The following is a 25757-nucleotide window of genomic DNA, read 5'->3' on the forward strand; positions in this document are numbered from 1 at the left end:
TTTTGAAACAGCAATTTTTTAGAAAAGAATACATCTTGTGTAGATGTTGCAGAGATATGAGGGTCTGCAAAAAATGAGATTAAATTTGTGCTTTTCTGGTCAAAGGATAGAGGTCAGGATTTATATACAGTGGCATAATTTTTAGAGTGTATCTGTAATAGGTTTGAAATGCCAAAAACATTAGGAATGGCAAATATTATTTGAGCCAGTATGTTTTGGAAACTTTCAGTCTTCACACCTGATGGATACAAAATTATATACAATACCAAATCAATCTGAGTTTCAAGGAATGTTCAGATTCATGTTGAACAGAAATTCATGTAAAATATATGTTGGGATCTTTTCATCCTTATGGGATCTGTGGCTCAAACATTAACTCCTCCTAAAAACGGGAATTGCATTTTACCATGTACAGGGAAAATACATATTTTTTTCATTAATGAAAAGCCCTTACATATATTGATCTCTCAGCACTTCAATGATTTAATAATATTAACAAATACGTACCTGTATCTGTATAGAATGTGTTAATAAGTGGGGTGAATAAATCTGAATTACTTCTACATCTTCCCAGTACAGAATAGTTAAAAATGGCAGCTTTCAAAGAAAGCAGCATGTTAATTTCATGTTAACATACCATGAATTGCAAAGCACTTTGTTCTGGAAAGAACCACAAACTATATGGTAATAGTAATGCGTTGGAATTTCCAATAAGTTGGAAAAATAGCGGTTATTGCTTTGGAAATTATCTATTCTGAAAAATGTACCACCTGCATCCTGTGAAAAGTTAATGTTTCAATTATAGAACAGAAAATTTGTACAGAAATAGAGAATGGACTTTCTGCACCCATAGATACAAATCGTTGAAAATTCATACAAGTATTTGTCAATATAGATACGGTTCTTTCAATGAGAAAGAGAGGCTTATGTAAATCTTTCTTATATAGAGGCCGAGGGAAACTGGACAGTTTACAACTGTTTTCTTTGCCAAACAGCCCTTACTGGTTGTTTCAGATTCAGATGTCATAGATTTGTACAAGTGAATTTGGACTTGGAGACATCCTGAAAATAGTTTTGCCAACCTAACTGCACCTCTCCAATCCATTTACCTTAAGCAGCTAAGCTTCCTATAATACATTTTCTACTCTGCAATTGACATTCTTTTGTCTCAATATTGATTAATGTTTTCCATGTCAGGATAGGATGTCTAAGTGTATGATGAAAGTGTGATGTAAAAATTCCAGTGTATCCTCACAGTGCATAGATAAAAGCCCTGCTATCTAAATTTGGCTACTGGAATAAGTAGGAAAGTGTGACCAAGCTACAGATTCTTAAAATTGACAGAAAAATAAACAATGAAGTACGTAGATATAATCCCTAATTATTTGGATTTTCAGCAACTGCAAAACCAACAAAAATGGTTTTGTTGTCATAGTTTTGTAAAACCTAGCTAAAATTTTGGGTTTCTTTATTATGAGTTTACTATTAATATTGAAACGGAAGGAATGCTTGCAATTATTGGAGCAGAGGTTAAGGCCACCCAGATACTGTGAAAGCTCTTGTGCTGGCCTTATAGTTTTGCAAGGGGCTCTTCATTTCTTTTTATGCAACCATAAATGAATGGACATAGCTATAAAGTTGATTAAAGAAGGGAATTAATTAAGGGTTGTAATTAAACTAGTGGAGGAAACTACAATGGAATTGAGAATTCAAAATGAGCCTGTGTGATGTAAAGGCTAATGGTGTTAAGACAGTAATCTCTATGAAATAATTGATTCTGTAGCCATTAGTCTTTTCTAATGAGATTAAGGACAAGGTGGCACGATCTTGCTAATTAATGTTTTGTGACTTTGAAGTATGAAGTAATAGTGCAAAATTGGGGATTGTTTATTACACCAGAAAGCTCTTAAACTGTAGGACAAATATCACCAAAGTGTTTCCATATCTCAGTTGTAATAAGGATGGAAGATAACATTTGACTTAATACTAGAAAATTAAGACCAACATATATTGCATGCTTTAACCTTACGGATGGAAAAATACCAGGAGATGGATTTTCCAGATGGCATTTGAGATGTTTTGTGAGGACTTTATACTAATCATTACTGGCACCATACCAAGTGTGTGGACCATTTCTAAGAACCTTAGTGTAGCACCTTCCAAAATTTTATTTTCATATTAAATTGAGCCATTGCCTGTTAGTTGAGTATCACCTCTGAGAAGACTGAGGGAATAAAAAAATTTTTCTAAGAAAAAAAGATCAGAAAGCTAAGAAGAATCAGTTACTACTTTCACAGTGATTCAGCTTCTCTTATTTTATTTTAATTTTAATATTTTTCTGATTTTAAGTCACTGCTTTCTCAGACAAGACGCTTCATATTTATTTCCACCCCTCTCAGATTTCTCCATGTTTTCATGACATGTTTTCAGTGAACTTTATACTGACACCTCTTACCTATGCAACAACTGTTGGAGCACCTGTGTCATGCTTTCCCCCCAATGACAGAAAATATCCCGCCTTTCTTTGCTGTCAGATCCTGGTCTTAAAAGATCAGGGGAGTAGTGCAACAAAAGAGCAAAATACATTGAGTATAGAAATTAGCTATGCAGTGTTGTGGTTAGCAAGTTCAAAAATGATAGTTTAAGAATCGTGCAATGCCATGCTGTTGTAGTTGTTGAGGCCTTTGATTAACAGCAGGTGCAGGGCAGTAATAATTTTGCAACTGTTTAACATTTTTTTTTCTTCCTAGAGCAGTAGATTTATAATTTCTCAAGGCTTGCTTCTTAGGAGGTACTACAATTTTAAAAGTTTTAAAGTGTTGTAGAAAGCTTGTTACCTCTTCTCCAATCTTTCCCCGTTCCTGTATATATAATTTACAGTTAACCTCAGTCATATTCCTATGTCAGTGACTGTGTAGATCAGCTGATTTGGATAAGATTTGGTGATAATGCAGAATTGTAATTTATTTTTTTTTCCAGTGAGAAAGTAAAACATGAAGTAAGATTGCAAAGCACATAAAGTGGCTTTTATGCTGGCAAGGCTGTATGAAGAGTAAAATATGTGTCTGTATGTATCATTTGCAAAGGTGATTGCCTGAAGCCAAATCACTGCACTGTGACCTTGTCAGAAGTTATAAACTACACAAGGTCAGGCACGGGCGAGTGACAGGATAGGAAGCTAAGGAACCATCCCTGGAAGCTGCAGGCAGTTGTGCTGGGGGGCTGGGGGGAGGGGAAGGCATGTTAATAATCCTCAGGGTTTGATTTTTAGGTCAGTTCTTTGTTACAGGTCTAGTGGGAGCTGCAGGGGGTTGTCTCAAAATAGTGATGATGCAGTGTCTTTTAGGTAAGATGTAGTACCCCAACATTATTTTTTTAATGGTCATAAAGATCACGTCAGTTTTTGCACTCAGTTTAGTGCTACTTCAGTGTCACAATGGCTTCAGTGTTTCTTGATGAAAATACGCAGGCAGATGTAAGATTTCATAGTTTTTCTTTTTTAAAAAAGATGCCATATATGAACAAATAGATATTGTAAGCTTGTTGAGACACGCAATGTTTTTCTGTGTTGGGGGTAGTGCAGTGTGCTATGTCCCTTGACTGAAACTCTGCAATATTGTATTGCATTACCACAGTACAGTTAACTACTTTGTTCGCTGTGATATTTTTAATCTAAGAAATTAAGAGGCATTTCCATAGTGCTGCTAGCCCAGGGTTTGCCTTATTGTTACCTACTTAGACTTAATAGTACAGTAATAAACTGCAATAAATTAATTATAGACAGTAGATACAATATATTGTCTTGCTTGGCATGTGTATTAAATAAATCTTTCTCTATACACATGCATGCACTCACACAGTGTAGAGCTGCATAATTATTATACATTGTAATACTACTGCTTATTTTACTAATACTGAATATTTCTCTTGATTTCAGAGGAAAAAGGTCATGTGTTAAAAGCAGAGGCGCAGGGCAGGGCAGTCCTCTCAATTCAAGAGGAAAGATTGAAATGTGTTTTGTGAAGAATTTATTGAGGTGTCTTACATTACAAACACAGTATTTAAGAACCGCTTCAGCAGACTGATAACTTTTTAATTGTTGACATTCTTCCTTCCATGTTGAATGTTACTGTCTTTCATGTAACTTGGGTACTGATTCTTCAGTCACAATGCATTTGTCATTTGCTATATAAGATCAAAGTTGACTGCTGAATTATTTTTGAGGTATAGAGATTGTAAAATATATGACACAGTGATAGCATCTTTCAAATTCATTTCCAAAACACTGTTTTGCAGCCTTGTCAAGTAAGGGATATTAATGTAGTTTGGTTTTACAGTTACTAACTTCAGAGTTAGTAAAGTATTTATACCTTTCCAATCAGAAAAAAGTTTAGCTGTCATAAAATACATTGGATGTTGTAATCTGCATTAAATACTGTTTTAGACCCCAATGTGACTTACAATTTTAAGGAGACTTTAATGAAAGTGTGACTTTATAGATGCTGCTTAGAATGTCAGTATTCAGATTTAGAACTCTGCATTTTGCTGATATTTGTGTCTTGCTCGTTTCAGCTTGAAAAGAAATACATAGACTGATGAAAACTTAGATCTCCAATAGACTGATAACAAGTGTCATTATGCTGCACCTCTGTGTATCAATACAACTGCATTATGAAATAGTGTAATAACTAAGTGGTGTTAATGTTTAAGATATCCCAATGCACTTTTGGGGACTCAGCATTGCTTTTGGCTCTTACTCCTTTCTGGAGGTCAGTCACCTTAAAATATTATGGCAATATGCTTTTGATAATGTCTGCTTTTGGGTAATAGCCAATAATAAACCTTATGTATGTATTTATGTATTTAATCCCTTTTAGATTATATTATAAATAAGTATAACCAAAAAGTTTTGCAGGGGTATGGGGTGAAGAAGATTAAATTACTTAAGATTGCTGGAGTACTTACAGACAGATAGTTATAAAAGCAACACCAAGAAATGTTTTTAAATTAATATAAGAAAGGACAGGACATGTTGGAAGGCAAAATCCTTAAAAAAAATGTTAGTCAGGAAGCATCCATGGCCAGTCAGCTGAACGCAAGGTGAGAGTCTATTTAGAATTATGTAGAGGAAATGTATTTCCATTTCCTCACTCCTCATTTGTAATCACCTGTTTTCATGTTGTCAGTTCCAATGGTCTTCCAATGAAGCTTCCTGTTCATTTAGTGGGAGTTTCCTGATGCTCTAGCTGTAACGGAGTGCAAGACCGTCCCTAGCACACTTTTCTCGTGAACTGAAATGACGCCTGTTCTTGAAAATTGGTAACTCCATGGGCCAAGAGGGAACTGCAATCATTATGTGTGAAGTAATTCCTGTTTCAAACTGCTGTCAAGTGCAAACAGAACAGTAAACTAGATAACTGCATATCCACTTGAAGATCATGTTATAAAGTGCAGGGCTTTATGCCTGGAATGTCTTTTCTCCTCCTTCCTATGGCAGGCATAAATCTTGGGTTTAGATTAGAACGAAGATTCCAAAATATCCAAGCTCCAAACCAGAGGATGAACCTTAAAAGCAGCCATTCTCCAGGGTTCAAAAAATCCTGAGGGAATGCACACATTCCAACTCAGCACCTGTTTTATATACTTGTTCCTTATTTGTAACGGAGGTGATGTGAAAATGAATGTAAAATCAGACTTGCCGTTACAAGCATAACTCCTCTGTATTCTGCTTCCTTTGTAAACCATTACTGTGGTCTTTTGGCTCCAAATAGAGCTTAACAGTAGCCAGCAGTTGCTTTAGTCTATCACTTGACTTCATGTTCTCTGCCTCTTAGGCGTTTTTTCTAGAATGAGTCTACCAGTTGAGCTGACTTTCATAACGTGTATGCTATAGCAGCGATCTCTGGAAAATACCTGTTTGTGAAGGGCCAACTATTCTTGCTGTTTCTGTTACTTGAAATTTTCCCTGAGTGAATTCTCTAGAATGAGTATTATTATAAACCTGTGGCTCTAAGAGGTCAGTTCTTACCAGTATTTAATACTGTAGATGCTAGAGCTGTAGACTTGTGAAACTCCAGTTGACTGCTTGGCATTTATACTCAGATAGCCTTTTGGAAAGACTAAAATTTCAGAGGAATGGTAACAGCTCTGAGCAGCTGTTTGCAAATCTCATGCTTGAATACCAGGCCTTGAGAGCTTTAGAAACTACCCTGCTCCAGTGTTCCTGCAGCTGCGAGCTTGCATTTTCAAGGCCTGTGCCTATAAAACATCCTGCTGCCCGCTTGACATGCAGTCCTTGCAGCAAAATGTTGCTGTTACAGGTGTGAATGCGCTTTACTATATTTCTTTTTATTGTTAAGAAATAATGCTCTCTTAAAATGAAACTTAGATAAACTCATACTGCATGAATTGACTTCTCAAAACATATCTTCCCTTAACAAAAGGCTTTGTTATTATGAAACAGTTATTTAGCAGTCAGCTTGCACCTTAATGAGTCATTCAGATAAACAGGTTCCAGTGAAGATTGAATTACGATCCTTTTCAGCTGACACAAAGCAACCACTAGTTCTTCTCGGGGAAACTCATGAATAAATAAAAGATCCTGTGCTTCTAGGCCCAAATCTAAAAGGATGCATGCTTTTCAGTGTGATTTCCCATGTCCTACAAGTACAGCCTTGATGTTGCCATCAGAGTTAGATTGGTGCTGATGAAGACATCAAACATTATGTAAGTAAAGACATTTAAAAATAGATGGAAATGTGGGGGTATGAGTGGAAGTAGCTATCATTAACTCTGAGCAATCTGTTAGATAATAACCTCTGACATTTAGCTTGTTCATATAGGATGCAATTCTACGCATCCATGGCCATTTTATGTGTGGAAGGGCACTATCCAAAGTTATTTTTAGAGTTCTATTTTAGTGAAAAATAAAAGTTTTAAAGTCTTTGGAAAAAATTATTCATGCTTATCACGTACTGAGGCAAATAAATACATCAGCTCTTCTCTGTTGTTACATTATGGTTTTTAGCATGTATTCAGACTCCAGAGAGTGTTGTGCTATATACGTGTTAGCAACAAGAGTGATTTGTCTGAGGATTTCACAGTTTAGTAGGTGATATATGATTAATAAGACAGAAAAAGGGGATGGGAGGAACTCATGGAACAACACTGGTGGGGATGAGAATAACCTTAGTGTGTCACTAGGCTGAATAGATCTGCTGTCCCCGTGCACTGCTCAAATGCTTGATGTGCATCTTTTGGAAGTTTTGAATTGGAGATTTAGAGGGAATTTAACTGTGGCAGCAGAAGTTTCTGTCTTTCACATATCTGCATGCTGTCCTTCCAGTTAATTAATTTGAATTGCATGATGCCCTTGTAAATTAAGTCTTAAATATCGTAGGGTTTTTTTGACAGACCTACACCTGATCCTGATGTAGTAAAACCAGCCACCTATTGGTTAATATCCATGAAGTGGACAGTCACATAGGTATCTTTATATGTATCATCTTGGTGATTTGCTAAGTTTCTTCTGGGAATAGGAAGAGCAAGTCAATTGCATTTCATGCTAGACTTTACATTGATTCATTTAAAATTGTCACAATGCTGATGCTATGGTGTTTGGGTTTTTAAAATTCTTTTCCATTTTTAAAAAACTTCCATTATTTTTCTTTTTTCCTGAGGAAGCATCTTAAAATATGTCTAATTCTTACTTGCTGTAGGTAGTATTAAAATTGATTGGCTTATGATATAAGGAAGGGAAGCTAATTTTGCCTGAGGGGAGAACTGCTTTATTGTATCTTTTCTTGGGTTATGATGCTAAACCACAAACAATTAGGATCTTACCCAAAGATCAGTGGGAGCTTTTCAGCTGGTTTCAGTGACTTTGGGTTGTGCCTGTCTCAATAATTTATGGTCTCTATTGAGTTATTTTGCAAATGGTGTTTGATTGTTGGCCAGAACCGAAAATGCTAAGCAAAGGATTAAGTAGTTTTGAACTACCCCAAATTCAGGAAAATAAGGTTCCTCAGAAACATGGGCATTTCAAGTTACGTTTACATGAAGATGTAGTGTATTTGAGGTGGTTGATCCCAAACCATTTTTAAACAGGAATTTGAGAATGTTGACGTTGCTAACTCTATCCAAAGACATTCGAAATACCAAACCTAATGATCCCTTTTAAGCTCGGAAGCACTGTGAGTTTTGTGGGTGAGCTAGCAAAGAAACAGGATTTCTAATGGTACTTTGTATAAGCTTTGCTGAAACTTTGTTTTTAATGTAAAGAGAAATCCTGACAAACTTGCAGTCTCTAATGATTAATATTAGTCAGGTTTTTTCTGCATAGTTCTGTGTCCCTGCATTTTATAGAGAAATTATTGAAACCAAATTTTTGCATTTACCCTCTGAAATTAATTTTTTGCAAGGGACTGATGACCACACTAAGCCTTGTTTTGTAGGTTTATGATGGACTTCAGTCTTGTTGCCTGCCCTGGCAAAATGTTTATTCAACAAAGCTGAATTTATTAGTTTAGATTGGCTTGCATTGTTTGTATTGTATATCTAACCATCACTTTCAAGCAGCTTTTAGAGGCACATGTAATGAGAAAGACGTTAATGGAACATGCTGTGTAGCTGGGAGAGCAAGTGCTAGTCAGCTAGTACAAATGCAGTTTTAACAGACTAGTCATTTAACTTGTTTTGTTTTATTCTGCACAGTTTGGAAATGATTCATCATGTCTGCAGCCTGCAACATCACAGAAAATATTTGATCAGACCCAGTTTTTAGAAGAGACCCAGATTTCTAAGTCTCATGTCACCACCTTAAATCAAGAACATCATCATTGGCAGTTTTTAGTAAGTCCTGACATCGATTTTACTATTTTATGGCATCTGATGAATTTAAAAACAAGTCTAGCTTTGCAGTCCATGCTGCTTCTGTTGGTTGGTTGGTTGGGTGTTTTTGTTTGCATGTGCACTTAACGTCAGGGGGTCGAGCTTTTCTAATGGTGAGTGTTCGTGAGAAGGAGGGTTTAGCTCCATGATCTTTATAGCAATAGATTCTGTATTGATTTCTTAGAATCTTGTAGAATGGTAGTAGTACTTAATATATATACGTACTTGTGACATGATTTAAGCATGAAATGAGAATTTAATGAACAAAAACGTGATATAAATAGTAATTCCAATGCTTTGCTCTGCATGCATGAATACAAAAGTGTAGGATCCAGTGCTTAACTGTTGTGATGAACACATGCGAATCTGTTTTGGTGTATATGTCCTGCCACTTGATTCTAAATGTCAGCAGATTTTTTTCCAGTTGGAGTTCTATATGTTTGCATGCATTCTGATTTTGGGGCACCTTTTGCTTTCAGAGAACATTTTAGAAGGGTCTGTTGAATATAAAAGTTATAGGATAATGTTTGTGTACCTGAAGACAACTTCCAGAGAGCAATATTTGTGCCAGTGAGGTGTCCTGAATTCTTCCTTTTAGATAAAATACTTTCACTTAAGTGCAAAGACATTTGAATGCATAAATGGACAGATTTCTATTTCTTTTTAAAATCAGAGTTCCAGGTGGAACACTACATTTTTTTTCCCATAATTAATAGCTGTTTTATCTGCTTTTGCTTTTATTACAGCAAGGAATTTACTAATTTTTGGACTATGAAGTTATAATAAGTGTGATTTTATTTTTTAAAAAAAAAAAAACAACTTGGTAATTAAACCACAAATATTATGAAGAAGGAAGACAAGCTTTTGGGAGTTTTTGGAGAAACTAGATTGAATAGCTTGAGCTGAATTTTGGAGTCAATTTTCAATACTAATACAGTTAGTGAGTAGAGGAGGAGATCTACTGTGTATGGGGTTATCCTCTAAAAAACCTTCTTAGTTGCCCAGGATAGCTTAAGCCATAATTTCACAGTTGTCCTTTTCATAGAAGTGCCCACTTAATCAAGCTACTTCTTCCCCTGCCCCACCCCAGTGGTTTTTTTTTAGTACAGATCAGTTCCTCATGTAGTTCCTTCTACAGCTGCTCGAGGAGTTGTAATGGCATGTTTGGAAAGTGTAGCATGGCTATGGGGAGTGAGCAATGGGCAGCTGACTGGTCTCGTGCTACTGCTAGCAGAATCAAATCCTAGCACTTAACAGTGCATAATCATACCGGGACACGACAATCCTTGTACGAACTTCCAGAATTGCAGATACTGTCTATATTTTATCTGTCATTTGAGAAACACTGAAAAAAACACAACTCACTGACTTGATTCAGTAATGATAGTGAAGCAAATAATATTGATAAGTTTGGAGCTCTACATTGCCTTTACTTGTTTATGATATAGTGTTAGTAGAAAGAACCATTGCTTCTGAATGTAAAGAAATGACAAAACTTTGTGACTTGGCAAGGAAACATCTATCATTTGTAAGCAGTGGGGTTTTTGCTAACAGCTGAACCAAATTGTGTTAAAATTTTATTCTTTCTTTATTCAAGAGTAAAGCATCTGAAATTGTGTTTAGACCTTCCAGTTCAAGATGGAGTAAGCATTACTGTTGTTTGTTTCAGGTAAATCTGAACTCAGAGTAAACTACAAGTTTCAGAGCTTTCATTTAGATATAAACTTCAGGGCTTTGTTTCTCAACCTACTGCTGTTCTACAGAGAAATATTATTTTCAAATGAGATAGAATAACATTACCCTCCAGTGCTAAAACAATTATACTTTTTAAAATTCAGTTTACAAAACAAAACCTCAAAGCTGAAATGTGCTCCCTGAATGTTTATGTCCCAACATTGGTAGCCAGTGTTCTGCGTTCTCCTTGTCAAAGATACAGGTGGTTTTACTGGTCTTGAGTTACTCTTTATTTTAGGAAATATGTTTATTGTGGTGGTACTGTTCAAAAACAGATGGTCATGTGTTCAGGGATGATACAGTGAGTATATTACTCTTCAGGAAGCCTGTTTCCTAATGGGCAACTATAGAGAAGATAGAGACGAACTCTTCGTAGAGATGCAGAGTGAAAGCACAAGAGACAGGCTCTAGCAAGGGAAATTCTTGTTAGATCTATGGGTGTTGAGGAGGAAATCTTTGTAAAGAGAATGGTCATTTTGCAGAGGGGTTGTGGAGTCTTCTTCCTTGGAGAGATGAAAACCTCAACTGGTGAAAGCCCTGACCAAACTGATCCAGCTCTGAAGCTGGCCCTGCTTTGAGCAGGAAGTTAGACTAGGGAATCTCCAGAGTCTTCCAGCCTAGATTATCCTATGATTATATAAATACAAATGCTTTCTTCCATGCATAAATTTTCCTTTTTTATGATTATTGATTGTATGTACCTGTCCTTACAAAATGGCCCCAGTACATTTACAGTGAGTTCAAACAATAGATTCTTGAAAGTATACAATGGGAAATACTAACATCATGTTTAGAGTAGCATGGTATCCTTCTGTGGACTATCTTTATGATTGTACATAATGCTCTTAAATTCTATAGAGAATAAACTGTATTCTTTTTAATGTATAAGGGGCAGAGGAGTTGCTACTAAAGGTTTATTCTATTAAGCATGCTTTACAGCTGTTAATGTAGTTTCTGCACTCCACAGAGTTGATTGCAATTCATTATTCCACAATTGAAGTCATAGTTGTATTTAAACAAGACCTGATCCTATAATTGGGCCTGCATATATGAATATTTGCTACTACGGTATACCCTCCCATTTTAAAAATGAAGTATTGTGCCAGCCTAAAAGCATGTACATCTATATCTGTGTGAAGAACATGTGCATACTGTAAGCCTTTTAGACCCTTCAGGACTGACAGGTGTTATGAAAGATAAGATACTGTGATTTACTTTCCAATGATAATGAGTTCTGAGGAGCATATCTGTTGTTCAATTACTTGATCCACACTTCTTGGTGACTGAGTTATAAATAGTAGTTCATATATCACCTTTGATCTTCATCTTCAAAGCACTCTGCAACGAGTAACTAACAGAATAATTTAAAGAAAATTAATAAAAGGACACCTTTTTAAAATCTGATGTTCTCACTATTCTTACATTGTACCTTATTGAACTGAAAGTAAAAGCTTATAGCTTTGCTTTAAGAGCCTGATATTTGAAGCTTGAGGTTCTAAACTTGGTGCTGGATTTATCCATTTGAAGGATATGACTTTGATTGCATCAAAAGTAATAATATTTAATATTACAAGAGAAAAGTGCATAAATGAGATATTTTGAATTGTCTGTTCATACCTTCTTTGCATCTCTGCTTCTGAAAAGAATAATTACATAGCTGTAACGTGAACTGAATGTTAAGGTCTGGTGAAAGACTTTTCTGGTAAAAAAAAAAAGTCAGTCTTCTAATGTTGTGTGTGGAAGTTCCCCTAACAGAAGGCGTTTGAGAAGTTAGGTAGTTGTTTGTAGACCCAGACCCAGTACACTTACAGAAGTCCAACTTGAGGCAAAAACTGGATGCCACTGAAATTAGTGGGACTTTTGCTGTTAATTTCATTCACACAAATGATTCATGCTTTTAAAGTCATGTTGTAAACCAAAAAGCAATGGTTTGGATTAGGGTCTTCAGAACAAAATAAATGATTATTTGCAGCAATTTCTTTCAGTCCGGCATAGACTGTATCTTTAAGTCCATTCAGAATCTATTTTCACTGCTCAATATGTCACTGTTTAAAGGGAACACAAGAAATCTACATGGTTGCTGGGCAGTAGCAGCCTTCGGGATAAAGGGTAAACTTTGTACACCCAAACTGCCTCTATTTAAAACACTATTGTTTACATAGTATTGTAGTATGGATAGTGAGAGCACTACATACTCTGAGGCCAAGATTAAATTTTCTTAACAAAATATTAAATAATGTTTCTTTCATAATGTAGTTACAGTACTTTGGGGCGAAATTTTAAGTTAACTGTTCACTCCTCTTTCATTTTTAATGAATTGCTGTAGCTGTATCAGTAACAGTAACTTTTATCATTCGCACTCAGGATCAGAAGATATAAGTGCAATTTTTCGTGCTGGTACTGTACGTTTCAGCAGTGGTTTCACTGCCAGAGGAAAATCCTGTATTTTAGTAAACAGAGACCAAATTTTTTATTCTACAGATAAATGTTCTCTTTGCCTTCTGTCATTAGCTTTCTGTGTACATAAATATAACAGACTTGCACCAGTTACCTGTTAGTTACCATGCAACAGCAGCATTTGACACTGCCTGCAGCTGCAGAGAATGACGTACAGCTACCTGATTGTAAATTAAAGTGCTCTGAATTTTGAATTGAGGTTGATAAAAAGGACATTAGTGTGAGTATAATGCCAGTTTCACCACAGTAGCAACGTGTCAGCAGTTTCTATAACAACAGCAGTTTGCTGAGATACAGCCATCCATCTCATGTTCGTGATGGAAAAACTGTGATTATGTTAGTCTTTTGTGATACATAGTTTTCTCTGAAATGCACACTGTACTCCATTTAAGCCTTTATACCTTTGTGCAAAGCAAGATTCTGTCATACTTCCCGAAGATTCACTTAGGTTAATTGTTTACTGAGGTCAAAGCACTATATGTTTATAATAGGCAAAAACTGGACTGAAGGAAACAATTATTTTTTTTTTAATTTGTAAATATTTTGAGTCTTCCTTGCTATTTGAAGATGGTTTATGTTCCTTAATGCTGGCAGAACAGAGAGGCTGGATATTAGTGTAATAATCATAAATAGGAATGCTTGACATATGGTTGGTGTTTAGCCTAGATAGCTGGCTCTATGAAAGGAACTTTTTAAGGTTACCTGTATTTCCTGTGCCCTGTACATGTGTGAAATTGCTAGCAATGAAAACAACAATATCCATGGTCAAAACCAGTATCTGGATTTTGATAAATGCTGAAGTTAATCACAGTTTATTTGAATTTCTAATATTTTGGGTCTCGTGAGCGTTTTTAAACATACAGCACTGAGTGCCAATGAGCTATTTTAATAGTTTATTTCCTTTTAACATTCAATCATCAGTTTTCCATATCAACAGAATGACTTATACAACCTTGCATTTCTAGCGATACTTTCTAGATTAATTATTTCCTGTGCAAATGTAGAATTCTGTTGTGACTTTGTTGACACAGTGCCAGTATAATAAAAGCTTTTTCTAGCTGCAGGCTATGAAGAGAACTTCTATCAAGAATAAATCTTAATGTGTTTTTAAAAACACTCTTTCCTAATCAGAGTTTATGCTGGTTGTTACATTCCTGAAAGAGAGAAAGCAGTAATAATTATAATAGTAATGTTAATAAATAGTAATAACAATAATAATAAAGATACTTAAAGGCCCAAACAATGAGGCATGTCCAGTATGAGATTGAATTAAATCAGTAGCCATGAAAGCAGGCTTCTTTTCTTTCTTTCTTTCTTAGAACATAATTTTCTTACTCCCTCAAAGATTTTTGATTCAAATATGACCTTTTAATAAAAACAGTTTTGTAACATAGTTTCCATCTTTTTTTTTCTTTTCGGTGGACTAATCAGAGCCATGGTCAGGATAGGTCAGGAGGGGCACCAGCTAGGAGCAGATACTCTCAAGCTTGGTTGCTGCTGCTACCTGGAGCTGACTGGTTTACACACGTGATGCTGGCTGTTAAGGGAGCTCTGGAGAAGTGGGGCGTGCTCAGACATTCAAAAGAGCATAGCTGAGTCAGGCCTTTAGCCAGCTCAGGGCAATTTTGCCTGTGCTGGATGTAATGCTGGCTTGTTATGATTCTGGAAAAAATATGCTATGTATTATTCAAGTGTTACATGTCTGTAGTTGTGATTTCTCTCAAAATATATCCATTAATCCTGCTGGATTATAAAATTCAAATGTAAGGCATTCTGATAACCCTTATTGTATATGGTATACTGAAACCTTGTAGTCTTACAATAAAAAACTAGGCTTTTGGGTTTTGTGACTGCAGATTTAAGAGACATCCCAAAATGATCTCAGTATAACTGAGATAACTGAGCAGTGAATCCGGTCTAAACAAGCAAGAGCAATGAAACATTATCTCTATTCGTCTATAACTGAGCTAATTAATATCTAAGGAAAGTCAAAGATAAATTCAGGAACTGAATGCAGATTTTCTTATTCCCAGGTGGTGCTTAAAGGGCGTTTTTTCTTTTTGCATTTTGTACTCTGTCATGTAAATGCATCCAGCCAACAAACAGCCAGTGATGCAAACTGAACTTCAGAGGTTCCACCTCCTCTAAAACAATTATTTTTTGAACCTGGAATATGAGTTTGGATTCTGTTTAAGAGACTCTGTGTGTGTATATATATATTTTTTTTTAAAAAATAATGATTTTGTGTTTATGCATGTAGTCTATATTTTCATAAATCTCACTACCCAGTGTTCTGTTCGTTGCTGTCCTGAAGGGACGCCATCTGCATAAGCCTAGCTGTATATATTATCTTTCTCCTAAATGTACTGTCTGTTGTCACAGTCCCAGTTTCTTTCTATATTGCCTCAACAAATGTAATACTTGTATTAAACAAGAAAGCTAAAGAATCTTAATGCATTATCAGTTACAGCAAAACAAAAGGCTTATGGTGCAAGGTAATTTATTACTTCCTTTTTTTCTGAAACACATGATAAGATTAATTTTTTTGCTTATGCTTTTTCCTATCCTAATTGCATTTGCCTCTTGTTTAATCATCTTTAAGACAAAATAGTATGTCTGAGGAGAGAATGATTTAATTAACTTTTGTGCTAATGAATCAAGACTGCAGACTTTTGTAGTAAACTCACTTGGAAGGTTTCTTGTCCAGTAAATAGGTTGGACACAAACTATTTTGGTGATTTAAAAAATGTAAGCCTTAAACTTAAACCCTGTGCTAAAATCTTTAGGCTCAGTGGTGTTACTCCTGAATTTAGAGGTGAACTAGATGATGGTTCTCTGAATGTGGCTTGAGATGTAATTTACAAATAATTTAGGGGACTGAATGACTCTCTTTATAGGATGCAGGAGAATTTTTATTTTAACTTCAAATAGGTATTACATGAAACCTGGATGATGGAATGCTAGTGCATATCAAAGCTTCCTCCCATAGGAACAGCAGAAATACCTTGGTTGGTTGGTTGGTTCGTATTCAGATCTAGAGCTATCTTAGACTTTCTGCTGAGGCTTCCAAAAAACTAACAATTTAGTACTAATTTTGCTGCTGTGTTTTATGTTATGAAACAAGTGGTTCTTAAACTTTTAGTTGTCGTATGGTTCTCAAACTGAACTACACTGAGTCCTTTAATGCATTGCTGAGATACTCTTCAGTAGCCTTTGTATGGCTGAAGATTGCAATCATTACTCTAATGAGTGACAAATAGGTGGCAAAAGGATCTCTGTTCCATTAAAACTGATGACCTAAAGCCAAAAGAGTCTGTATTCCATTTCTAAATATCTGCAAGTCTTTTTGCTAACGTTGGTGTTAATTTTTTTCCCGCTTAATACAGGCCAAATTCTGATAACCCGTAGTACCATGGAAGTCAGCAAGGCTAGTAATACGAGTATTGCAAGCAAGATACAGCCTTGTCTGTGTGAATACTCAATTTTTTCTCTATCAGCATATATATGTAGACTAGATCATTATTTGAACAAACTTTTCACGCTGTTTCCTAGAGAAGTACTAGTGATTAGATCTGCAGCAAGAAGGCTGCTCAAAGCTAGCAGACTTGCTTTTCTCTGCCTAAAAACCACCAGAAGTGCTGGATCAAAAATCCAGTTCATATAAATGCTGTACAAAGTGTATAGCACTTTGTCAAGGCAGCACACCTGGGAGAAAGGTATTTTAAATGAAATCCCTTTCTGAATATGGATATTAGAGCCTATGATGAGCCCATGGCTTGGTGATGTACATCAGAGATAAAAGACATATTGGGGAAAAGCATACTGAATGTCAAAAAGATGTATAAAACTGTATTTCTGAGCTGTCATCTTTCATCAAACATAACCAGAAAACCTGAGATGTGTGAACAGGAACATATTAGTGTGTACTGAAGTTTACAAATTCATGTCTAAACCTGTGCTTAGCACTCATGCATATTTTATATGCACAGATTCTGTATTTGTGTCTATGGGGAGCTTAGTACAGATTCCAAATGCAAAAGGCACTTTACTGGCAAATGTTGATTTATTTTTTTTTTAAAAAAAAAGGTCCTATGAGGAGTTTAAAACTGACAAGGTAAGTCATGCAGAATGTTTGTGTTTAGATAAAAACTAACGACATAATTACAGGCCCAGAATTTTTAATTCTTACAGTAAATTGACCTGAAGTTAAAATTGGTAGGACTGTAGACCTCAGCATTGTTCCTTCAGCAAATATTCCTGCAACTTGGAACATTCGCTTTATACCAGGAAATAGTGCAAGTGACTTTCTCTTTCTCAGCATGAAGTACCATGATGAGAATAAATGAATTTAGGAGTTGGACAAGACCAGTTTACTAAAGGCATGGAAACTTCTGCTTGTCTGTTTAAACGGTTTTGAGACTGCATCTCTGATTTGAAGCAGCAGTTGTGATCCTGCCCTCCCAAGAAGCATTCCAGTTCTTTTTTTAATTGATTAAGGTTGTGTGTATGAAGCTCTGAGTGTCTTCAGACACTTGAAAATATTCATTGCGCACTGGCAGCATGCAAGGTTGCTGTTAAATAGTGAGATGTGTGAAAGTTATTTACCGATGTAAATAATTGGCACAAGCTCCTCCACTGTTAATGCAGACAGCTTACAATGTACTTCAATAAGCATAAGATTTTGTAGAACAGGGCTCTCAAATGGTGTGTATAGTTGTAGCTAACCTGTGTAAATACATTCTAACAGTAGCTATGCTGTGTAAAGACTGGCTAAAAAGTGTGGAAGTGTGCCCATCAGTCTTACCATTTTTTGTCATGCTGGGAGAGAGGCAACCACCAGCTATATTCTGGACTGCAGGCTGAGTAACATTTAGCAGCATGTTCTATATAAATAGCAACTTTTTCTCTCCTTGGGGAGTATGTACTGTTATTGGTCCATCATGTGGGACCTTGGTATAGTTTATTTTATTTTGGAGGACCAGAAGTATACTATGTTGCTTAAAATAAACAGTTTTGAAGTAATCATTAGTTGGGATGTTTTCTCTTACTCTTTCCTTATGCACACAGCTGTCTGTAAAGTACCTGCTTTGCCCTTGAAGAAACCTTGATAGGTGATTTTCTGTATTTGGGGGAAAGTTGCAATGTAAGTGCTTTGCTTCTCAAATCTAATGACAGTGAGATCTCATTTTTGGATTTCACTGAATGTTCCTCCAGAGTGGTTGCACTGGATAATTATTCTCTTCTTAAAAAAGTAGTATTTTCAATTAGTTCTTTGTTACCTGAGAGGCATTGGGTGGATGAGGGAAATGAGTCGTGCTCAGAGTAGCAAGCAGATAATGAGCTATATAAATAATTAGCAACACATTTTAAAAATATGCTCATATAGAGCCAAAAGTATCTTGGCTTGAGTACATGGTCTCAAAGATGTAATTGAGACTATTCTTTTCAGCAAGGCAAATATAATTTAACTCTTTCTCTGTGTGGGTTTTTAAAACTCATAACATGTGAAATGTAGCCATAAAGGAACAGAATACGATTCAAAGCAAAGCACACTACATTAAGATTACTCATGAACATATTTTAAAACTTCCTGGTTCCTTCTTTAGCAGTAGGTGGCATATTTTGTGTAGTTGCTATGAAGATTTGCAGGTAATTTCTAATAGTTGAAGTTCCAGAAACAAAATTCTCTCTTCACCTGGAGAAAAAGTGAATGCAAACATTTGAAATGTATTCTTAACAGCTGTATCATTACAGTTAACAGAAGATAAAATGCAGTTCTAGACATAACCTATGCTTCCAAAGAAGACTAGAGAATTCATTTCAATGGGATTTGATCTTTACAAAAATCCAGGGCTGATATTATCTGTGAAACTTTATTGAAATAAGAAAACAGCTATATAATTATATATCTATTAAGAAGGGGGTGGTCCGTTACCTCTTTACTAACAGTTCCCTAGTTACTTGTGGGCAGGCAGAATTTTAGTTGAATATGGTGGGAGGGTGTGTGAGGAAGCTGTCAGATTCACAGCTATCATTGCACAATGAAACGCTGCTGTTTCTGGCCAAATCACTCGGTTGTGTTCATGTAGCCATATGACCAAGCCATGTAGCTCTGTTTTAAGTGTTCTGGCTGAGCTGGTTTTGGTATTTCAAAATCCTGTGGGGTTTTTTGTTTATTTATTTATATGCTAGCATATTCTGCCCTAATTGCTGACATATTTGTGTGTCATTAAAGAAGGATCTTTATTCTTCACATTTCTAGTTCAGTTTTATAGATTAGGAGTTAACAGGTGGTTTGGACAAGTGTCTAGGTCTAGGCCTTGTCTTTCAGATGTGACTCTTGCTACTATACTCCATATGGTAGATAAGTAAAATCCAAAATAATACTTTCAGTATTTTGGCTACATTGCTAATAAAATACATACTCATTTTCGTAAATAATAATGGCAAAATTAGGTTACATACATCTGTCTTAGGTAGGTTTTCCCTTATAGCAACTGCTGAAGAAAGTATCTGTCATTCCTGATGGGACACCCAGTAGACAAGAACCACTTGCTTTCAGAAAAGGAGTGCTGAAGGCAAGACCCAGTAACTTCACCTCAATGCTTTATTAGATAAAATTCATATAGTTTTTTAACTATACGGTGAGGATCCATTTGCTGGCCTAAAAGTGATGTGTGCTGCTGGATTTACATGTGCGCTAAAGCAACTTGTGGGCAGTAGTCCAATCACAGAAATGCATTGCTTTCTTTGATTACTTTCTCTGCTAGTAAAAATAAGACTCAAGGCCAAGGATATGAGCAGGCAGAGTCATACTGTGACTTAAGAGATGTGATATATATGTTTGGGTGGGTTTTTTCTCTTACGGATTTAAGTGGAGAAGTACTAGAGGGAAGCTGGCCCAGCTACTCTCCTGGCAGTGCCTTGTTTTCGTTGTGGATTAACAGGGAACTCCAATCTGCAAGGCCGTCAATCTGGTGCCTTTCATCAGCACTGAATCACTTTAAAAAGAAAAATGAGTGCATGTGATTATTAAAAGCATTTCCATTTGTAACATACTGTGGCAGTTCAGCTCAGACACCAGAAAATAAGAATATTCTATATTAAAAGGATGTTGAATGTGGAAATTTATGAAATACATAAATGTGGCAAAAAATAGACATACGGCTGTCACTTTACGGAGTTGTGATACCTATCGACACTTTACATGATGGTGTTCCCTTTACTTATGACATCACATCTATATCTATGATATCAGCATCAGCAAAGACATTAGAGACTGGAGTCCAGAGGGATAGTGATTAGCATATTTTAAAATTTCCTGTACTGACTGCTTAAATACATTTGCATTAATAGAAAGATGAGACTCTTCTTGATGTTCTCTGCATGACAAAGGCTAAAAATCATTTTATGAGATCTTTGGCTGCAGTTCTACTAAATTTTAACAATTTGGGGGAAAGGAAAACACTTTTGAAAGGTTATAATTAATGAGTTATGTGGTGGTGTTTTTTTAAGTATACCAAAATAACATGAAGAAGTTGGGACAAGTATGCTGTTTTGGTATTTTGATGGTTTGCAGTCTAGCTTCCCACTTGAGATGGTGGCAGGCTTTGCTGTTACCTGCTCTTAGCAGTTAGCCCTCTGCAGCTGTTGAGGAAGGAATTCAGTGTGTAAATTTGGAGATGATTGCACAGAAAGAAACAAAGCAAAGTGTTATGCCTACCACTCTCTCATTTTGAAAGGCAATCCAGCATGGTGTAACTTTGAGAGAATGTAAATTATGTTTAAATAGTTGACAGTTTAAAAATTTAGATCAAGGTCCAGAAAAACTTAAGGTTTGAAAACATCTATTTTCCTGTTGGAGTAGGATCAAAAAATCACCTGTGGATATACAGCATGCATGTAATTCTAGGCATACTGTTGTGGAGAGAAGAGAAACAAACCAGGCTGCTGATACGAAGTGAAGAAACCAGCATTAGGTCATGCACTGAAGTCGTGATGTATGGCGTGAATTTTTAGGCCCACTAGTTCCATTAAATGCTGTCTGGGATGAGACAGGGATGTTCAGAAAGTAGGAGCAGCTGTTTTCAGCTCACTGCCATAATCATAAACAGTATTGCAGTGGGCAGCAAGATGATTATTAGAACAACTCTTAACAACTGGAACCCACCAGAATTGTCATTGCCATCATTGCTGCGTGCTCCAAGATTGGCACGTGCTCTGGTAATTTGCAGTTTCTGAATGAGCATAACCATCCAAGCACATACGCTGTGTTGACAGAGGAAAGATACAACGCTATAAAAGAGATTTTTGCATATTTTTAATGAATGAACATTCTGATTTTCTCATTAAGTATCACTTCCTTGTTAAGATGCTGAAGTTTAACAACTGTGTTCTCAGCCATCTTTGGAGGCAAGCCCATGCTTAAAGGTCAGAGAACAAAAGCCATATTTTTTCATGACATATCCTTGTAATACGTGACCTACAGAATTTAAAACAGAATGTGCAGGAACCCTCTAGAACTAGAGTAAAAAAGAGGTTTCGTGCTTCTGAAGAAGTTTTCAAAGTATGAGAAATGTGTTGTTGCAGATGACTAAACAAAGCAGTGTTGCAGACCATAGAGGAACAATGCATTTGTTAAGACAATGATGTATCAGCAGTTCAGTGATCTATACAGATGTTAAGGGAATTATTAGCTGGTAACTCAGTTGAGTGGATGGGAGGGTAGAGGATTAAAGCCCAGTCTTACAAGTAAAACCTATTCAGCCTTTTTAATTAAGATGCAGACAGTAATTTTCTCATAACTTTCTCCTTTTAGAATGGAGAAATGCTTTAGAATTTAGAATGGTCAAATGCTTAGTGAGATGTTTCTGGATGTCTGACTCCATGTTGCAGTACTCTCAACACGCTTATTAAAGGACTTACTGTCAATTTATGTGTTGTATGTAAATTCAATTGAGAAATACTTACTACAGGAATGACAAGTTATAATTTAAGACTGCCTTTTTTTTTCTTTATGGAGATGTGTTCTTCATCTCTTTAGCTTACCTTTTGTATTTAAACAACTACATGATACAAGCGGTCACTACTCAAACATCAATGCACAGTATTACGTTTAATATGTAGTTCATTATGTCTGTGCATTTTGGTTATTTGGGGGGGGTTGACTTGGTGTTTCAGAATTCTGATTGTTTCACATTTGGTGCATGCTTGATTTCTGACACTAGCATATTCATTATCCTAAATACTGCTACAAGAGTTTGCTAGTAACTAAGATTTTTCTTGATACAAGTGATTCAGTGACCTTAAGATTGGTATTTTTTAGACTTTACTAGTTCTTTACACATAAGTTTCATAATTTTAGCCCGTTTATTTAAACATAAATAAGGGGTGTACTCTTCTACCACATGTGCACACAGTGAAATGCACAGCCTTTTGTGAAGGTGTAGGACTACATAATGGTCCTGTCTGTACAATCCTGACTTTATTAATGTTCATTTTCATGTTTAGGAGGTAAAAACCCAAAACTTCTGCATCCATGTTTCTTAAATTCAATACATAAATTATCATTCCACATAGTGATGTAATATATATTAGTATAATATCTATATATATGTGTATATATATATAGATGTAATATAACATAGGTACTTTAGAGATAGTCTGTATTACTCTGTTTTGAGAATAAATGAAGGGGAAAAGCTTTGAGGTTTTATTCCTCTTAAAAGGAGGGGAGGGGAAAGCAGTCAGTGCTGCAAAAAGAAGCATTTGGATGTACTAGTAGCATTGTGGCAGATGTGATGTAAATATGGATAGGTGACAGAATGGGAGACGTAAGGATGATTCATAATCTTAGCAGGGAAAAAGTAATAAAATAGGTAAGCTGCTGTAATGGTATGATGTTCAGAGCACTTCTAGGAGTTTCCCCCAGGATATTTTGACAACCAATGATAATTTGCAGAGAGTTTGGAATATTTCAGCCCAGCTAAACACCCCATGTGAGAAGCTTTTTCATGCTTTTTTGAAAGATTGGAGCCTCTGAGGTCGTTATCTGGCCTTGAAAGCTCAATAGTTTTTATCACCCTATTTCTGGCATAATATTTTCTGTTTCAGCACTTAGACTTTTATTATTCTATCAGTTGGCTTCTATCAAAAAATGTGGATTGAGGTTATTTTTAAAGTTAACCAAAATCCCTTAAATTTCAGAATTTTAACAAAAAAAGGCTCAGTTCATAGCTAATTTTATCTCAGCTGTGATTTTCAAAGTCTTAATCTCTTATTTCCATCTTCAGCTGTGCTCCTGTAGAAGAGCTCTGTAATCGTACTGCTCACTGTAGGGAGAATTCCGAATAGAGCTAAAAGAAGCATTTATGTGTTAAAACCTTTTGTCTTTTTTTTATTAAGTTTTCTATATTTGCATTATGATCTGAAAAGGAAAGAGAATGTGTTAGTCACGCTGGCCTGTATTTACATGCTAATCTTAGTATTCATGCAAATACAGTTTATTTGGGAGATTTAGCTGGAAAAGGACAGTCAAATGTATGCACTGAGCTTCAAACCCATGAGCTATAACTTTGTAATGTCAGTAGTAAGCTTGCTGGAGGCAGTTCCTGATTATATGAGAGAAATCTTGGATTTGTTGGATGATGATTACATTATGGATCTCTGAAACCTGTCTTTAGATGCAGCACACTCTGGGGCAATATTAGGCTCCAGAGCTTCCTACCAATTTCATAGCAAACTTGATTAAGCCATTAAATTGCAGATCATTGCTGACAGTAAATTAATTCTTAATCCCAGTCCTATTCTGAACTACATTGGGAGACTTTTGCCAGGAGACCAGTGGCTTGAAAATGGATAATTAAATTCTGCTGTAAATACATTTTTATCTACCCTTCTGCTTGCAGGAGCTAGCAAAAAAGAAGCACCATTAATTAATACCTGTAATTTGATTTAGTGGAATAAACCCTACACCTGTCAGATTCTGAAATACAAACTAAGGCTGTGAAGTGGGGAGTAAGCAAAAGATAAAAGAAAGCTGACAGAAATTTATTCATAAGAGAATCTGTTCTTATTTCTCTATATAAAAAATATTAGCTAGTTTGCAAATTTGGCAATACCTTGGTCTGAAATCAATGTAGAAAAGTTAAAAAACCCCTAAATATAGGAAAAATAACAATAGTGGCAAGCTGTATTCTGGGCATTTCTGTTATATAATTAGTCCCCTATGACCCAACTTTACAACTTCAGAAGATAATTTTAGCAGGTTGATCATCTCTGACACACATAGAGTTGTGCATTGGTTGTCACACAAGGGTTTCTTTCTTGTTTGGATTTCAATGAAGAAGTACTGTTTGCAGGTTTTGTTCAGAAGTATCAGAAGGAAACCACAACCTTGTTTGCTAGCACTGTGTTAATGCTATTCTCTTTCCATTCCTCTGAAACAAACTCAGTTTTCCTACTTTGCTTGCATAGTTTTTCTATTTCCTTAAAATCCTGAAAGCTGGACAATTATGAGACTCACTCCTTTGTTAAGGAAAGATGCCTTCTAATTCCTGTTGAAGAAAGAAGTAAGCTTCTCCGCATTATTTGCCTATGATAAATACTTTCTAATGTCTTGAAAGTTCAGGGGTACTTCTGGCTCTCTGAGCTGGTTTGTTTTTCACAGGGAGTCTGACTTTCATTTGCATACTCCTAAGATTCCTATCAGAGGACTGAGGCTTATCCAGGTCCCAAATGGAAAGTGATATAGCAAGAAGGAGGCCAGAATCGTGCCGCATCCTTTTGAGAGGATGGTGTGAGAGTGACTAGGGGTGGAAAGATTCTTAGAGAAAGGACTGAGCATGAGCAGCTGGGTATGTCCATATCTGAATAGTCGAGGGAGCTGTCTTCATTGTTTTCTAGTACTCTTAAAAGTATTTCAATTATTTTGTAATTGTGTGAATAATTTTCTAGAAAAAAGGAACAAGAAGCCTGTGGGGATATTTAACAGCATTTCTGGCTGGCTGTCTTTAGTTATGGGTCAGCCTGAATTATATTCAAGGTGTCTCTTGGCAACCTAATGACATTAGCCTGATTTAAAGAACGTAGTCAAAATTTCTTAGTGACTAAGTATCCTTTATTGGCAGCGCTGGATGCATGGGGGGATCCTTCCACCAAACGTGCATGTTTAAGGTAGCTAATCATTCCATATTTATACAATGAAATAATGATTATTCAACTAATACCTATACATATTCATTATCTAATCCCGCCTACCCTCGCTTCGTATGTTAATTAGCTTATCAGTCCTTCGCGCTTGCGCAAATTCTTCCAAGAATTGTGGGCAGTGGTCTCTAGGAGGAAGGCCGTAGGTCTTCATCATGGTGTACTTTTCACCTCTTGCTTGTTATGTGATGGTCTTGCACATTTGCAGTGTTCTTATCAGTCTGAGGTAAATTATGCCCTTGCTGGCCATCTGCTTTTCTTGCTTAATTGTTTCTTTTACCCTTATCTGTCCTCTCCTGCTGGAGTGTTCTGCTAAAGTTTTAACAAAGAAGGTCAGCAGATAGGCGGATGTCTAACAAAGGATAACAGAACAGACACCAAAGGTCGATGAGTAACATGTGGCGGTACATGATATCTACAATTGTTACAGTGGTTAACAAACATTATAATGGTTATTCTTTAATTCTATT

The 25757-nt window shown here is 36.0% G+C and overlaps 1 protein-coding gene across 3 annotated transcripts in view; it reads left to right on the forward strand.

The window, feature by feature from the left end:
- Positions 1 to 25757, forward strand: part of RIMBP2 (RIMS binding protein 2) — a 161141-nt gene that overhangs the window by 31927 nt on the left and 103457 nt on the right. For all 3 annotated transcript variants that reach the window (XM_037376970.1, XM_037376979.1, XM_037376990.1), the window contains exon 4: positions 8713 to 8850. In XM_037376970.1, coding sequence (XP_037232867.1) covers positions 8713 to 8850 — 138 coding nt within the window. The remainder of the gene's footprint in view (positions 1 to 8712; positions 8851 to 25757) is intronic.

This window comes from Falco rusticolus, chromosome 1 (genome assembly GCF_015220075.1).
Source record: "Falco rusticolus isolate bFalRus1 chromosome 1, bFalRus1.pri, whole genome shotgun sequence".
In the NCBI taxonomy this organism is placed as follows: domain Eukaryota; kingdom Metazoa; phylum Chordata; class Aves; order Falconiformes; family Falconidae; genus Falco; species Falco rusticolus.